General features: G+C 34.5%; 1 protein-coding gene across 1 annotated transcript in view; it reads right to left on the reverse strand.

Annotated features, from left to right (window-relative positions):
- Positions 1-4,721: 4,721 nt before the first annotated feature.
- Positions 4,722-18,811, reverse strand: part of LOC141449179 (uncharacterized) — a 120,927-nt gene continuing 106,837 nt past the window's right edge. The window contains exons 3-4 of the mRNA XM_074118322.1: positions 14,476-14,734; positions 4,722-10,925 (exon numbers count right to left, since the gene is read on the reverse strand). Coding sequence (XP_073974423.1) covers positions 10,564-10,925; positions 14,476-14,734 — 621 coding nt within the window. The 3' untranslated portion in view covers positions 4,722-10,563. The remainder of the gene's footprint in view (positions 10,926-14,475; positions 14,735-18,811) is intronic.

Consider the following 18,811-nt stretch of genomic DNA (forward strand, 5'->3'; position numbering starts at 1 on the left):
TCTATCATTGATATATTTGGCTATCAACGATGCATTCAATTTGTGGATGAACACGATAGGGAATTGAAGTAGCTTCAATGTGTTAACTTCATTAACTTACGTAGTATATATGTACTAGATATCAATCAAAACTATCGGCCAAAAACAAAATATCTCCAGCAAATCATCATTTGGTAATCCTCCGCAAGTTAGGGATGTTTTTCCAAATTGAGTAAAACACGTTAAAACCTATTTTGCTGGGTCCTAGGAGCCTGCTCAAGCATTCAATGCCACCAAGTCTGGAAACAGTTAGCTATCTTAAATCATTCGATTATGATCTCGTACTATACGCTATCATATTTGCTTGGTGCGTTTATGAGTTACGCAGTTGCGAATTTAAGAATAAAGTAAAAAAAAACTCATTCGCAATACGTACCATGCAGCCGTCTTATTTTCGGCTTGGCGACATTTTTCTTCTTACCTGGTCCAATTTAAAGCAAGAGACTGCAGTGATTAAGATTAAGTTAAAATCTTAATAATTTTACTTCTTTCATTATTAATACATTCATTTCTATATTGTTACTTTTTTTTATTGTTATTAACAAGAAAACGTAATAAAACATTTAATTATATGACTAGTTAATTAATAATTATTAGGAAATAACTGGATATTAATTATTTGATTTTTTGAATAGGTGCACACAGACTATCTCTAGACACGTTATTAGAATTAATAATTACCTTTTTACTTTACTTAATATTGTTTTAAGCACCAACAAAGCTACAATTGGTTAAAATGTGGTTATACATTTAAAGCAGTGTTACCCTCTTCAATATTTATTTCTCTTTTATCTATTTTCAGATTTTTATAAACAAATTAGGGTTTTCTTTTCCCGCTAGATAAGGTTGCTCTAGGCTACCGTTCTTATATAATACTTCTTCCCTTGGTGCTACAGTCCCTGTAGAAGGACCTGGACCTCATTCAAGAGAAAGTGCCACTCTTCCCTATCTTCTGCTTTTAGGCGCCATACCTACCTTTCGCACATCTCTTTCTTCGTCATCCAACCATCGTATCCTGGGACGACCTCCTACGTCTTGCGCTCCCCGGGTGTCCATATAGTACTTTTTTAGGAACTCGGTGATGGGGCATCCGTTCAACATATGCCGAATCACCTCAGCCTACCTTTTTTTATACAAAAATCTATGAAGGGTTCTCCGTATAGTTTATTGAGTTCTTCGTTCTTTCTGAGCCTCCATTTACCGTCAATGTACACCGAGCCGCAGATTTTTCCGCCAACACTCTTATATAATAGCAGGGCATAAAAATATAATAGGTTTTTTTAAAACTTTGATTTATTTTTACTTTCTCTAACTAGGTGAGGACAGCAATGAGATCGTGGCAAAATTTGGATTTTGAGTTCTCACTGAGATACCCGTTTTGAGGACCTTTTATCTCCCCAGATTTTTTGTTTTAAGAAAATTGTCTGGGTGTTCAAAATATATCGATAACTAAAACTGTTGTAAAGCGGAAACTTTTTATAGACTGAGCCACACCAAGGGGTATGACTGACTAATGTACGGTTCTGTTTTATACCATAAAATGGAAAGAAAAGTCTAGCTAAATTCATGGTTCTTAGGGAAAATTCCCCAACCGGACCACTTCTCTAAAGCGTTTTGTTTTATTTATCACAGTTTTACGAAAATACCACTGGCGATTTCTCCTGGCACTTTGTACACAAATCATAAGCTTTTATTTTGCAAATTTTTCGAGATTTTGAGCTTTAAAATAAAATGTTCTCACAGTAAGAGAAAGCCCTATGAGCGTCTTCACACCGGATTTTCCCCTTTTCCTTTTTCTTCACATTTCTGAGCAAGCCGTCTGAACATAGTAGCTGCAAGGTAGCAAGCATCAAGGTAACAGTGGCTGCAAGATCACAAGCGTTAAGGTAACGCGTAACAATGTAGTCATCATCGTATTACAGCTGCCAAAAATAAAAGATAATAATTTTGACAATCTGAAAATGATGAAATTCTGCTGAAGAATAATTAAGGTTGTGGATTAGCGCAACAAAGCTATTTTGATTCTTTGGACAAAACATAAAGGGACGTTCTCAATATAAAACAATCGGGGATAAAAGATTATCAAAAGTTTCGAAGAGTTGACTACAGATCAAAATGATATGGTTTGCAATCGATAAAAACAAATGATTTTTTGAAAACAGAGCTTAAAATTTGGGGGAAAAAAACACTAACTTAAAATTGTATTTTGTTTTACAATTTGTTTTCATTATTTCTTTGGTATTTCAGTAGTCGTTATCAAATGAATGTATGCAATGAAAAAATAGTAATAAAATAAGTGATAAAATTAATTTGGACACTTTTTTCGTGAGTGAGTTTCGAAAGCACAAGAGTTAGGTTAACCCAATATATCCTCTGAATCGTTGATGTTTACCAACCAAGCCAATTTACTTCTTAAAGCAACGTTGTTCACTGTCAAAAAAACAAAGTTAACGTACAAATAGCCTTCAGCTGGTCGGTTACAGCCGTTTGAATGTTTTCGACTGTCCCAAAAGTTAGTTCCCTTGAGGTGATTTTTCAACTTCGAGAAGAGAAAAAAGTCACAAGGACTCAAGTCAGAAGGCGAATAAGGAGGCTGAGAAGCCACAGGAATGTTTTTACTGGCCAAAAACTCGTTTATTGAAATTGCTGTGTGACAAGGAGCATTATCGTGATGCAACACCCACTTGTTCTTGATGTTTCCTTTCTCACACGAATGACCCTTTTTCGAAGTTTTTCAAGAACCTCTCAGTCATCAAATTTTGAGCAATGAATTGGGGATGAGAAAAATCTGCGTAAAAATGGTTCCAAAATAAGCTTTCGCAAGACCAGAAGAACATCAAGGAAGGAAAGGTGCTTTGTCTTTTTGGATTCAATGACCCCCATTTTCTGGAACGTGTCCATTAATGGTGACGAGTCTTGGGTGGCTCCTCAGCCTCCTTATTCGCCTGACTTGAGTCTTTGTGACTTTTTTCTCTTCAACGAAGTTGAAAAATCACCTCAAGGTAACTGATTTTGGGACAGTCGAAAACATTCAAACCGACCAGCTGAAGGCTATTCCAGTATCGGAGTTCGAGCACTGCTATGAGGAGTGGAAGAAACGTCTCCAGCGCTGGGTGGCTTCAGAAGGAAGTTATTTTGAAGGTGACAATATAGAATTGTAATTCTTTTTGAATAAATTTTTTTTAAAAAATCAGTCTCATTACTTAATTTACAGACCTATATATTTCACTAAGGCAAAACAAAAGCAGCTTCTAAAATAATTGTAAAATATTATATTCCATAAAGAAAAAGGAAATAACCTAGGCTCGTTGCTAGCGTTATTTATATTTACTTTTATTAAATAAATTAAAATACAAAAAAATAATAATTACTAACTCCAAAGAAGTTAAATACTCGTACAATTATGAAAGGGTGAAGGTAATAAATAAAAACAAGCAGGAAAAAAACAACATTAAATCAAGGCTCGTTCATAACCGCTCCGTCTAGAAAATGTAAATCAATAACACAATGCACTCACTTAATTCACTCGTACAGGCGCAAACACCGGCCGTGATAATTTTCATAATTACTTAATATAGTAGTCGTGAGAACTCTAATAATTCATTCGTCGACATTTCATTCACTCCTAACTTTTCATTAATTTCTCTTTCGTACTCTCCATTGATTTGAGTTCAGTCTCAGTGAGAGCATGAGAAGTAATAGATGTTCTCCATCCTCAAGTTCTTGCTTTAAGTTTCGTCATCAAGAGCATCCTTCAGGTGAATTTCTACAAACAAGTCTAACCTTTTCCACCTGGAAAAGACTGAAACGCATGTTCTGGAATTCTCTATGCTTGTATACCACTTCTAGTTTTACCTTATCGTATAATTACGATACAAATCGGGAACAAATGCCTACAGTTCCAAAGAGTGATACAATTATTTGTGTATATTAGCAAAACATCTCATAGCAGAGAAATGCTATTAAACTAATCTTAATTTCCTGATTACACTCTCTCATAAATTGTTGAATGATGACCTACGTCTGTAACAAAACTGAAAGTTTCACTGCAAACTTCAAGGATCAAAGAATGCAGCTACTTCGGCGTAATCCTTGAAAAATAACTCACCTGGAGATTGTCTACATCAACACAAAAACTACAACAAGCATACATAAACTCGACTGAAACAGTTATATACCCATCAATTAACTAAAACACACTGGTCAAACACATCTGTTCTACAAGACGCTACTTAAGAACTCTTTTTTAACTTACAGTTGCCCAGTATGGATTGCAGCTAGCAAACAAATGGGACGAAAAGACCTGCAGACTTTTCGAAATAAAGTACTAAGAATTGCAAAGGTTTGCTAGGAATAGACAAATACCCAGAGAACTTCGACCATTCACAATTGGCGAGCCTCACTCAAGAGGACTAAAAACTAAACAGCAGCAAGACCTGTGTAGGACTGAACTCAATTTATTCAACACTATGTAGAAAAATCTTAGAGAGCTGGCCCACATTTAATTGGTAAATAAATATGCTTCTCTGCATTTTTGTTTAAACTACTCTCTCTTCATCGGAAATCTTAGGCTAATTCAAATATGTTAAGCTGTCCAAAACAATGAGGAATCCTGCTATTTATAGATTTATTGACAATTTTAAATTTAAAAGGATCAAATAAAGAAAAAAAAAATCAATATATTCATGGAATAAATATATGTATATTGTATACAGACTGACATAGTTAATTATATAAGTATATACATAATAAAATGAACTATACAACAGTATGTGTTTCATTAAGAAACACCATTTCTCTTTATTTATATATTTATACTACATACACGTTTGTTTCGAGAATTAAACATAAATAATTTTATTTTTTAAACAAAAGTCTCCATTTTTGTTTAATAACGAGTTCAAGTTAATTTATAGTATCTTCTTCTTTTTTTTGTAATTAATTGTTTTGTAATTAATTATTCAGTCGCAATTTTTCATTTATTTTATTTAAATTTCATTAATAATATATATATAATATCTACATTCTATTTATAATAATGGGAGAATACTGTTTAAAAACTTTTCTCACTTGAATGTTAATCGCCTCTCAAATTAAGTGGATGAGGCTCTTTTATAGTTAGAGTTTGTTAATTATTATGGAAAAGAATTATTTATTTAAGGGTAGTCGAACATTGATCAAATATTTCGTAGAAAGTTACTAGAAGTGTTTAAGCAATATTCTTATAATAAACATTGTTATTTCAGTTTTTGGACAAGAGTAAATATTGTAGTCTTCCAATAATCGAGCTAGAAAAGTTTGCTTCTGTTTTCATAAATAAAATTTATTGAGTGGATGCTTTTATGGTATAACCACGGCGATCTTAGCCATCTATGTGGCAGGAACAGTAAATGGTTTATCACTGGTAATATGCGTTTTGAGAATAGATTTGTTATAAAAATTTGGGCAAAAAAATGTGAGTGTGAGAGAGGTCAGTATCGCTCAAAAACCGAATAGGTAGGTGCCATACGTGAAAAGAACATTAGATTAGAAAATAAAATTTGTAAACGGGTAAAAAAAGCAAAAAAAAAAAAGTTCCACTTTTTTGATCAATTTTGTGGTTACACAACTATTCGAAAAGAAGTTAATTGGCTTTTATCGAAATCGACTCCCTAACCATATTAATAATACCTTTTTTTTAAAGGATTTTTAAAAATTTACATCAATAAGTAACATGAATAGGAAAAATAGATTAGCTTCCCAGGGCGGAGATTATGGGTTCGAATCTAGTTGCTGGTTTTTCGTTCGTACGAGCTTCAGCTTACAGCTTACTTCCGGATATAGACAGTGTTGCCAATACTAAAAAGTAAACGAAGCTCGAAAATGGACTGAAAAAAAGTTCTAGACGCCAATGAATAGATATTGACGCTCAATTAACTTTACTAGCTCGATTATAATAAAGCTCTGCATTAAAAAGTATATTGAATCGTGAACGAAGTATTTACAATTATAACTTAATAAAGGGATTTCGATAACTTTCTACGAATGAATTGATACAAACAAGAATGCTTACATATTGGTAAAATAATTAATAAAATAATTCGAAATCGGAACTTTTAAGACGTAAAAAAATAAATTATGTCAAAGAATTAAAAAGAAAAAAGAAAATACTCCTTAAACAGTTTTATTATAAACAATAAAATTAAAGCAAAAATAAAAATGATATAAATGATTAAAGCTCTCAGGGAAATTTAAACAAAAATTTTATTTATATGATTATGCAAGTAATTAATTATTCTATTAAATTTAAGGAACCTGATCATAAAATAATCTACATTTATTCAAACATCACCTATACCATCATTCACGCGTTTCCTATTCATTCAAATACCTATATATATATATTATTTATTTCCATTTTTTATTTATTTTTTTCTTTATATATATATTTTTTTCTTCTTTATATAACCTACAAGCGATAAACTCTTGAAAAATGAAAGAATAAACTTTTTCCTTTAATCAAAATTACAATATTTTATAATACAAGCATATCTGTTTTTAATTATCATTCTTTCATCTCCTTTTAAGATCGAATTTTTTTAAATTTTGTATTAACCTCATTTTTTAATTATTCACGTAACTTGGGGGAAAATTCTAGGAGTTTTTCATTTTTTAGCAAAGTAATAGAATTAGGTCAGTTAATCAAATTAAACAAAATGATTTTTGGGTGGATTATGTAATGAAATCTAAAGAAACAAAACAACATTTAAGCAATAGTTTTAGTTGAAATACGAGCGCAATAAGTCCAGGCTGTAGATACTGATGTGTTCTTGGTTATGAAGAAACAAATTTTTCTGAATTCATGAAACTTACTAAATTTAAGAAAATAAGATAGTGAAAATGTATCTACCATTTTTTATTTCTTCAAGAAAGATATCAACATTTTGTTTTTTACATTTTGCTCTAGTGATTGAGACCTCCTAAAGCTATAATCTCAATCTGCCTTGCACAAATAATTGGAAGTGAAAGTTCTAGAAGTGTTCAAACACAAGAGCTTTCAAAACAATTTTAAACGAGAGCGGAACAATGAATCAGATGAATATGTTGCGCCAAATTAATGCGCTGCAAACAGTTCCTCCTCAAAGGGGAAAAAATGAAACTGCTTTTTTAATCAAACTAGAAACTAGCGAATTCTATCATTTCTTACCAGAAATGTGTTTCTTCTGTGTGCACAACTGATTGCCAGGAGCATGCGTATATTGAACATAATTTTGAAATCCCTTACTCTGAGTTCCTTAACTGATAATTTTTTGAATTAAGTAGCCCTTTATTAAAAAAATTATTGTCAATGTAGCATGTATGGGTAGAACTCATAGTAAGATTCATTAAAATAATGAGAGAACATGTAGTTAAGTAAATATCTGGAGACTGTCTAAGTTTAAGAAAATCTGTCGATCATAACCTAGGTAGATATTGTCCTCTACAAAGACATTTTGTCTATCTTGAAGAAACTTTCACAAAGTTGACTATTTCCCGTTTAAAAATGTATATATAACCTAACTGCCAGGTGTTATGTCGGTTACACAACGACATGGTTTTATCATTATTAAAAGGGGTTGTCATAAATCGGAAGACCAAACCCAGGAGGCCAGCAGTACATTGAAAAATGTCTCAGATGTTAACGCGTTTTAAAAGAAAAACAAATGCAAATTTTCAATAATTTGTCGTGAAATATATATATATGTATATATTTTTTGATCGTTTATTTAGTTACAATCAAGGAATTTTATTGCGTTATAAGCAACAATGATAATAAACAACATAACATATAACACCCAGCGATAACACTCCAATAACATTCTACATTCTACGCGACATCAGAGAGGAGATCGCGAGGTCACTGTCTTTCAAGACGTCTAGAAGTGTTGTCTGGAAATGTTCTGGAAGATAGATGTTGTAACAGTGGATATTGATGAGATTGTACGTAAATTGGAATTTTCTGTATCGTATTTTAGCAACTTGTGTGACGAAAGGAATGTTCAAGTCTGTATGAATAGTTTGATTGGTGACTTAGAAAGGAGCGTCCAACTACAGAGCGAAGAATTTTGGATTGCAAGGCCTGGATTCTTTGAGCGTTTGGCTGAACCGCACAGTTCGATACCATAAGCCCAGACTGGCATTAATACTCTTACATAAATAAGTCTTTTGTTGTCCAGTGTGAGCTTTGATCTGATGTCTAATAGTCTTTTCAGTTCTCGGAACCTTCAGTTGAGTTCTGTTCTCTTAAGTCGTGTATGAGGATTCCATGTTTTCTTTTGTCAAAATAAAGCCCAAAGTAGCGGACTACGTTGACTGGCTGGTAAAGGAATAAGATTGACAAAGACAAAAGGAAGAGTGAAGGTAATGTTTTGAGATTTTGTCTCGTTCAGTATAGCCCATTTTTTTTTAATTATGTGAATTATTAAATTAACTTTTAAATCTATAATTCTTAAATTGCTTGTTTTCTGAGACACCTCAGTGTTAATAACAGAAGTGAATATTTAATTTCATTTCTAAATTCACAGAGGGTGAACGATTTGTAAGAGTACAAGAAGCACGAACCTCTAAATAAAGCTAAGAGTTCCAGATTCCTGGCTCCTATGAAACAACATTAGCGAGTGTCTGTCTTCATTAAGGATAACCACCAGTAGCAATGTCACGAAAGTATCTGGTTAAATACGTTGCACAGAAATTAGGCTCTCCACTAAACGTATGTTTCTGGATCTCTTATCTTAAGATATAAAACAGGTGACAAGTGAGTTGCCCCTTTAAAATAAAGATAAATAATTATTAATTTAAGCAAACGTTCAGGAAACAGGATCTCCAAGGATAAGTAAGATTACGCAAAATAAGCTACTGCGAGAAATGGGGTAATGACAGCAATTTCTTAAACATCTACCAAGTCTTCTTTAGATGGAGGATATTAGTGAGGAAAGTGAAACAAAATCTTCCAAAAAACCAATGGTTTAACGTTGAAATCAACAGAAGCAATAAAAATAAGAAATTTACACGCATATTAGCAAATAAATCACATTGTAATCTCAGCCGGACATTATCGCTTTATTTCATTACAAAATTTATTATTCTCTTTTCGAAACACTAAAAATATGAGCTAAATTTAGTGTAATGAAACCAATTTAATTATACTAAATTGTCCTGATAACTATTACCATCATCCGTTTAAAATTTTAAATGATTTCCTCTAAATCTTTGTCTTAATGATATGTTTTTATTTTAAAAAAAAAGTCTATCGTCACTTTATCGTTGTTCACTTTAAATACTTTTCCTTGTCAGAAACTGTACATATTAAAAAAAAAAAAATCTAACGTATAAAAATTGAAGGAACTAAATAACAAATGTCATCATTAATGAATTATTTAATTGAAACGAATGCGGACATATTACATATTACATTACTGCTCTGAGATGTTTGGAAGTTCTTACAGTGATGCATTTAATCTCCTTTACTGTGCTGTTATAATCGGCTACAGTTTAGCGCAGCAAATTTAAAATCATGAATATAAAGCTGGAGCCTGCGTGAACTTCTGGATAAGGTAGCCGATGGTTCTCAAATGATTGCCCCTATAAATCTAGGGGCAAATATAAGTACCAAGGGCTAATCTCAAAACACAAACAGATTTTTAGCATCTTCTCCGTTCTTCATTTGAATCTGACATGAAGTCTGAAATCAGAAAAACATATAGCCACGAGTCATACCCAAATTTTGTTGTTGTTTACTTCATACAAGCCATCGAGAGTGATAAAGGCCAAACAGCAATATATTGGGTTTGATTTGGCCAATTATGGGGATGGATTGGCAAGATGACCTCATAATGATTGGTACCAGTTTGGTGGATACCAGAGACTGAAAGTTAGGTACATTTTTTTTTTTTTTGCCAATTCAAGATTTAGAGAAAGATGTTAATATGAACTGGAACTTCAAGCAAGAAACTTATGGATGAGCAATTAAAAGAGAGACTTTAGTAGTGATGTAAGGCATGACGTAGTTTTTGAAGACTGTGGAAGGGATCTGATGTTATTTAATTAAAACTTAATATAGAAAATAATGTTTAAATTTCAGACTATTCAATTCTATAAGAACTTCTTAACAATTTTTTAGGATTAGTGAAAAGACAAAGGAATGGATTTGGCAAGCTTAAATCCTGCCAAGTGTATAATTGAGCAAATTGCTGAACGGAATAAATACATCGGCCAAGGTTCAATGATGCACATTGGAGTCAATACATGCAACTTTCAGTCTATAGAATGTAGAGATGTCCCGGTTTTGAAAGTCGGTGTTGACAATTGATAGAACTTGGCAGGCACACTAGCTTAGCCGCAAGGGATCATTTTCTATCTCTTAATGTCATCTGGAATTATCAATCTTCCGAAAAAAAAGAAGATAAATGCATCATCGAAAGAACTGCTTACAGGCTATTTGGTAGAGCGCATGAGTTAAGGGTTGATTTTTTGTATTTCTCTTTAAATAAATGAAAATGCCGGTGACTAGAGCTGAGATTTGGCTAGCAGTGACTCTATAGAAAATGGATTATGTGGCCGCCTCGTTAAATCTAAAGAAGTTTGCGTCGTCGTCGATGGCGGCGGACTGGTCTGTTGTGACTGCTGTTGTACCGAAGAGAGGATAGAGCTAGTTTGTTGGTGTTGTTGTTGATGTGCAGGTGGTATGGGCGACATGCTACTCGAATTACTACAATCTCCAACTACGTCTATCTCCACCTCTGGACAACGGCCAGTCCCAGATGACGCAATACTACAACACGATGATGTGTCCTGCAAGGATGCGGACATCAATGATGTATCTTGACGCGATGAACTAGAACCAGATACAGCATTAGGGTCTGTTTTGCCTGCAACAAGGACATAAAAAAAGAATGGAAAAATCATTGATGAAGTAAAAAAAAACAAAGGCGTACACAGGAAACGACATATTAAATGCGTTATTGAACAATAAATAATTAATAATCGGAGCTTTAACCCTTTGAGTTCGAGGAGCATGATCGCGCTCCTTGATGCATATGCGAAAGAATCCGGAAGCAAATCTCGCTTCTCAGAAATTTTTCTCAATAAACTTTTTTCACAATATCAGAAATATCTTTTTCTACAAGATTTGAAACTTATATATTCTGCAATCCAAATTATACTCCAATATGTCAGATATAATAAGTTAAAATTTCTAAAAGAATACTTACTTCAAAATTAACTTTGGTAGAAAGTATTTCCTGATTTAGAAAGTATCTTTCGCATTTGTATAGAAAAAATCTCCGGTACTCAAAGGGTTAACTTTGTTCTTCAAACTGTGTGGCAAGCTGTGGGTTTGATTAAATAGATTTAATTGTACTGATCCAATATTGCACGCAATCAGAAATTAATTCAAACTGATATTCCAATTAGGGATTTATTTTGATGGGCTACATTAATTCTAATGGCTTATAATTACAGTACTGTGGAGTTTTAGCTTACACTAAAATGCATAGATTTACAAGTACATGAAGAATACCATCATTTACTAATCTTATCACGAACAACTAGACAATTTTGTAGTGCAATTATTTTAAATTCATTACCAATGGAATAAGGAAGACTTTACAGCACAGTTTGTCATTTTAGTTGAGGATAACTAAAACGAGAAACGAAGAGTTAAACTGTAAAGTTAAGAAGTTAATCAAGAAAACCGTTTAATCAGGTTTAGCAAATGTACAAGAACTTTTTGTCAAAGTATAAGTCAAATAAATGAGACCAACTATAAGGACCAGCAAATTTCGGCCCATTATAAGAAAAACTGTATCGGACTTCAAACTTTCACGAAAAGTTGTTGAAACCAACAAGACATTGAAATCAATGCAATGATAAAATATAGAAGGGCGATTATCTTTCGTTTTTCAAACAAGAAAAGGCATGAAACAAAGTTGATGTTTAACATTTCCAAGATGGCGATGGGAAAGCGGTTCGGGGGCCGATCCACCACCATCTATTCGTTGAACTACGCAAACGACGCTGGCTGGACGAGGAAGATGTCAGTACATGACAAATAAACTGCTGGGGTGATGACCGAAGTCAGGTCTCTAGAAGTTATCTTTAACAAAATTGAATAAATAATTTAGGCCCTCATTTTGTAAAGAAACTAATATCTAGAAATCAGTATTAACTAACGGCAGCACTTACTTCGAAGATCTAAGAAAACAAATAGTAAATGGGAGAGATGCTACAAGGAAGTTACGCTTAGTAATCTCTAGACCTAGGATAAAGCATCCCTACACGGTATAAAATAAAATCATTGGTAGAATGTCGGTTATTATATAGATTCGAGGCATGAACGGCAAAAAAGCAAAATGCAGAATGGGGCTTATGAAGGAAGTCTATAAGAAAATCCCCAATCATATTATAAGAGAAATGCTTTTGTTTCAAATAATTTTTTTAAATAATACTCACTCCTAGGATTATCATGGAATCCTAAAACCACAATACATTTTACGTTTTCGGCCCAGTGCCTTACACATTGCTGGCACTGTTGTACATCACACAAAAAACGTGGTAGCCGAACTTAAGTTGTGATTAACCGTGCATGGCTATCAAGATCAGACCTTTATATGCTACCCGCTTTCCCGTTGGTTTAAAGAATGTTCAACTTTTAGACTGAGATTCAAGTTATAGCATTTACTTTTGTTTGTAAATATGACCTTAAACAACAAACTCTTGGGAGTAATGAATAGAACAACTAAAGAAATAAATTTCTCCTGCTACTGTCAAATCTATTATGAAGTTTGTCTGACTAAATATTAAAACTTCCCAATTCCTATATAATTAAAAATTAGAGACAATAAGACAATTTTAAATGTCTAAGTGGAACAAGCGATAAGCACGTGCTTCAACTATAGAAAAAGTAGTCTCTTATATGAATCGTAGGGCACAATAAGCCGCTTAAAGCTGCGGTGCCGAAGGGCATTCTTCTCGACCTGCTTTTCTCTTCTATATAAATCGTACTAATACTTAATTTTTTAATCCTTAAAGTTTCCCGCATAAATTCTAAAAAAGTATTTATAATTAAATTTAGCCCTAAACTTGGCTATGAAAGCCTGTAACAAGATTATACAGCCAGATTTTTGGCAAAGCAGACGATATGGTCATTCGTCTGTTTATCGCCATTCTAGTCTAGCCTTCATATAGAGGTAAACATCTCTAATTTTCAATCTAACGAATTTTCTGTGGAGGACTGATAAGCAACAGATTGTCTCGTGTGTACCTGAAAATTATTGTACATGTTGTGACTCAAGATAGTAGTTTTGTGGTATGGGTAGAAGACCTGCTGGGAGCGGCTGTTTTACTTTGGTTCTGAGATAAACTTTCTTTTGTTTCGAGCAACCATATGCTTTTCACTCTTGCATGCGCTGAATTTCAGTGTTTCCATTTCGAGACCGGAAGTCCTGATTTTTCTTAAAAATTTTCATCTAGCATAGGTGTAATAGAGTCTTATAGGGGACTTGTGGAGTAACAGGGAACCTAATCGGAAGCCTTACTTATCCTACTAATTGGGCCCGAAACCGCTGTTGGCTTGCCATTTACACATGCATGTAGAGAGTAGATTCACACATCCATACTAAAGGAAATAGTGTCGCAGTAATTCTTCTTAAGGAAGTGGACTGCAGATAGTCCAATATTTTGATTCAATGCCCGACCAGTGAGGGATAGGGATGCCTTGAGATGTTGGTTTCTAACAGGCATTTGCTTGGTTCCCTCATTGCACTTTTTGCTTTATCATCCATCTTATGGAAGAATGTTTTAGGTGTGACAAGGCTAGTAATTTTGGTCAGCATAGGCCTGGAAACGGAGATTTCTTATACTAACTGTTGATTCCTCTTTCCATTTCTCAGGACAATCGTGAATCTATGTGGCAATGCCCTTCAATCAATTTTCATCCAAAACTCAGCTTATGAAAACGATGTTTGTCACATGGGTAGCTACGCGGCACTAGAAAGGGTGTTTGGATAGCGGGGATGTCTATCCCTATACAGAAATAATAATAAAAATAGTCCATTCACCTGACCAGAAAAGGAGTTAATGAAAAGATAGGTGATTCTGTATTATTAATTGCTTGTTAACAAAGCGGCTAGATTCTAAACACACAACACTGATTGAAAAAAATAAATTTGGTACACAATTCGTACAGAATACTTAATATTTAAATATTAAAAAGCGGTTCGTTGATGTGCTGGGGCCTTGTAAGTTTGAGATCCCGTTTGAACCGATGATTTAATGTAAAAAAACATCGTGAAAAAGCGAAATTATGTTGCAAGACAAGTATTACACACGTGTTTCCGCAATTTGGGTAGAAATATGAAATCATTTCTCTATCTATTTCAAAATAATAGTAAGGATGAAAAGAAGCGATCAGACACTAACCTGAATGTTGGGCTTCCCATTCTCGCCTCAAAGTATCCAAGTCCACCGATACACCCTTAGCGGCCAGCTTCCTCTGCTGCCTTTCCAAGGACTTCAATAACTTCTTTTGCCTCCTCTCTCTTTCTTTCCTACGTAATTCCTCTTCCGGAATTGGCTCCCCAGAACAAGTAACAGGATGAGCGTTATGAGCTGGCCTACCAGGGCCTTTTTTTGTATGTTCCTTTTTCCTCCACTTTGCTCTTCGGTTTTGAAACCATACCTAATGGGCAAAATAATATCCATCAAATACATATCTCCTCAGAACAAAAAAAAAACTCTTTTACTAGCTAAAAGAATAACAGAATTTTGGAAGAAAAAATACGTTTAAGTCTACTATTAGTCTATTGTAGTGTTGCCACATCTGGGATTGGCCGTTGTCCTGAGGTGGAGATAGACGTTTTTGGAGATTGTAGTAATTCGAGTAGCATGTCGCCTATACCACCTGCACATCAACAACAACACCAACAAACTAGCTCTATCCTCTCTTCGGTACAACAGCAGTCACAACAGACCAGTCCGCCGCCATTGATGACGACGCAAACTTCTTTAGATTTAACGAGGCGGCCACATAATCCATTTTCTATAGAGTCACTGCTAGCCAAATCTCAGCTCTAGTCACTGGCATTTTCATTTATTTAAAGAGAAATACAAAAAATCAACCCTTAACTCATGCGCTATACCAAATAGCCTGTAAGCAGTTCTTTCGATGATGCATTTATCTTCTTTTTTTTCGGAAGATTGATAACTCCAGATGACATTAATGCTCAAGAGATAAAAAAATGATCCCTTGTGGCTAAGCTAGTGAGCCTGCCAAGTTCTATTTGACAATGACTGTCAAAACCGGGACATCTCTACATTCTACAGACTGCAAGTTGCATATATTGACTCCAATGTGCATCAATCTGAACCTTGGCCGATGTAATTATTCTGTTCAGGAATCACGAGCAATATGATTTAAAACAACTTATTTAAAAAGCAGCCAAAATGTACATAAATAATTCAAGGTTATTTCGACATTAGGATTGAAGCAAAATGTAGCAGCATGAATTCAGAGTTAGATGACAGAAAACTCGTCCTAAAACTCCAGGAAAAACTGCCAGTGAAAAGTCCACATTCGAAGGTGATGTGCGCTTACCAGATGACAATCATGACTTGTACAGAATCAGTGCCTGTAACTTGGCAGTTATTCTGCTGAGCAGATAATTTGCAGGAATAGCCTGGGTCCTCAAGGAACATTATGGAGTGCTAGAAGAACGTGTTCCCTTGTGAGTCATCTCTTTAATAGATGTAAACTGGAGTTTACAAAAAATTTTAGTGGTGACCACCAAAGGAATCACAATTTTCACCTCTTCAAGATCCCTCCCCTCAATCTAAAGAAAAAAAATAGAGGTTTTTGGGAATTAGTTTCTTTGTATTCGTGTGTAGGAAAATCGCCGGAAGCTCAAGCGATACTTCCTTCAATAATGTTTGTAGTTTGCGGTCCCGATTGGAACTCGAAGGAGTTTTAGCCACGATGCCTTTTTCATTTTTTTGTCTAAATTTTCTCGATAACAGTTTTAACGATTCCCATTCAACCTGGCGCACGTATTGCTCGCACAAGTTTGGACTCATATGAAATATCACTTTTCCTCAGAACTTCGTTTACCAATTTTCTGAGAAAGAGAGATGCCATATTAATAGAATTACATTCTAAATCCATTCGTCACTCCATCTATTGCAAGCTCGATCCACTTTTTCTTCATCGTTAAGAACGGAATATCCACATCTTTAAAAGCGCTTGATCTCCTGCGATTGTCGTCTTTTTGTTTGTCAGGGCTGAAGTTTCAGTTTATTTTGATATCTTCGCTTTTCCGATGGTCCAGCGGCGTGAATTCAGTAACCGCTCTAAGAAAGCGAATCTCAGGAGCTTTCAAGCCAAAACCTTTTCCAACGCTCTTCTACGAGCTATTAGTTCCTACCAGGTCAATTCAAGGCTGGTTTTGGACTGTGTCTGGGTGCCCTGAAGGAAATTAGTGACCAAAATAAGGTCTTTCTGGTTTTGGGACCTGGTCATTCAGGACACAAGGGAAACGAAGTGGTAGATTTATTGGCCCGGGAAGGCTCTGCGAGACACTTCGTTGACCCGGAGCCTTGTTTTGGGGTTTCGAAGTGTGTTAAGTCCGCGGCCATTAACTTATGGGTGCAGAGTAGGTCTCAGGAATGGTGGCTTGCCACCACTGGGCATAGACAGACGAAGAAGTTCATTTCTCGGCTATTCGCCGAGGCTGACCGCAGAATTAATCCGTCAAGGCCGTGGGGCTAAAAGGATAATTGTAGGTCTATTAACTGGCCATTGCAGGCTCAGTAAACACATGCATCGCATGGACCTGGCAGATGATAGCCTTTGTAGGTTCTGTTAGAAAGAGGAGGAAACGGCGCTACACGTGTGGTATCAGTGTGAGGGGCTTGTGTGCTAAGAGTGTTACTTCTCGGGGAGGAAAAACTTAGGCCGGTAAGCTTTACTCAGGAATTAAGAGTCTGATCAACCGGACGGGTCTGGAGGGCGAGCTTTAGAGTGAGGGGAGCCAAAATAGATCCAAAGGGGACGCAGTGGCGTAGGCTTTGAGGCCGCTCTAATCTAATCTAATCTAACGCTCTTCTAATAATGATTTCCACGGCATTGAACCACATAAAATTTCCGGATATGCCATTATTTTTATAAAAATCTAACTGAGTATATTTGGATGGATATCTACCTTGAGTGCGAGCGTCTTTATGGTAGGGTTCAAGGTCTGGAAAGTACGCCATTTTTTTGGGTATCAGCACAATCCCAGATACGACAACGAAAATAAATTAAAATTTTCACTCGTTCGACTAGGCTGTTATTAATAACTATTTCCGATCATATTAGATAGATAGATTTCGTTGAAAATCATTACTATAGTTTTATTCCCAATTTAAAAATGTTGATAAAATTTAACAGCACATCGCCATCGACTCGTGTTGCACAAGATTTAATAGCTGAAATTATTAACATCTGATTCGTAATCAGTTCATGTTAAACCACTAATAATAAACAACCACAGTTCTAGCCTTTTTTTTATGCTTTTTGAAACGTCTGATTATAGCGTTTTTGGTGATAATAAAGTACATATATAAAATGAGGTATTGTTCATAAAATGTAATTAAATTAAAAAGTTCTTATTTACTGGTTAATGACTAGCATTACCTCTTTGCTTTCTTATTATTCTCAAAACCATAAAAAGCAGATTATTTAATTAAAAGGTAGAATACCAATGGTATCCATTAGGTATACAAAGAGAAAAAACAACAACATTAAAATGCAACAGATGGCACATTTTTTCCACATTGAGTACTCTGTCCTCCCATCAAATGTTCTTTTCAAATTACATGGACTTAAAAAAAGACCTGATGAAGATAAAAGATGAAGAAAGAGGGAAAATAATGCAATCTATCAGTAAAGTACAATTAGATTCAACGATTGGATTTGCCATGAAGACACAATTAATTAGCCCCTCCTCTATCGCCGAGATTTAATACAATTGGTTTAGACGGAGTTAGTTTCCTATTAACGATTATTACCAGCTAGTATAATTAGAAAAACTTTTATTACTCCGAACAGCTGTAGTGGTAAATTGTTGGGCGGCTATCTTTTTCTTTTTTTGCTAGCTTTAAAGGATTTTAAAAAAATAATGAATACGTGGCTATGAAAGGTTGATAATGTAATTTAAAATATTACATTATCGAGTGATGAATAATTAGGCGTGGTGAGAATGCTGACAAAGATCCATGTTATTAGAAAAATAATTGGTTTTCGATTAGTCCTTTATCTTATCAAATATAGTATTTTCAATATCAGTTAAATGGAAACTCGAAGCATCTTAGTAATCACAGCAAGTATTGATTTGTTGGATCTCTTTCTCTTTATAGCATATCTACATAACCACACAACTGAGTCCGCTTTTTATGTCACACCTTTAAGAATATTGCCACAGCCTCAAGACTGAGGGTAAAGTCCAAATTTCGTAGTTTGTAGCTTAGAGCCAATCAAAGATGTTTCTTACATATGTTCAAAGATGTTGTTACATATGAAGGCTCAATATCTGAGAAAAGCCTCACCACTGTCCAATTAGTAGACACACACACCATTTTCTTTATTTTTAAGAAACTGTTTAAATAATAGAATAAAGAGGATAGATAGATAGTGTTTTTATTTTTTCTAATTTACAAAATACACACAAAAAAATTATATATACAAATACACTATAGACAATGGACATTTGTCCGTCTGCCAAGT

This window comes from Rhodnius prolixus, unplaced genomic scaffold, assembly GCF_049639745.1.
Source record: "Rhodnius prolixus isolate KJV_2025 unplaced genomic scaffold, Rpr scaffold_2, whole genome shotgun sequence".
NCBI classification, from domain to species: domain Eukaryota; kingdom Metazoa; phylum Arthropoda; class Insecta; order Hemiptera; family Reduviidae; genus Rhodnius; species Rhodnius prolixus.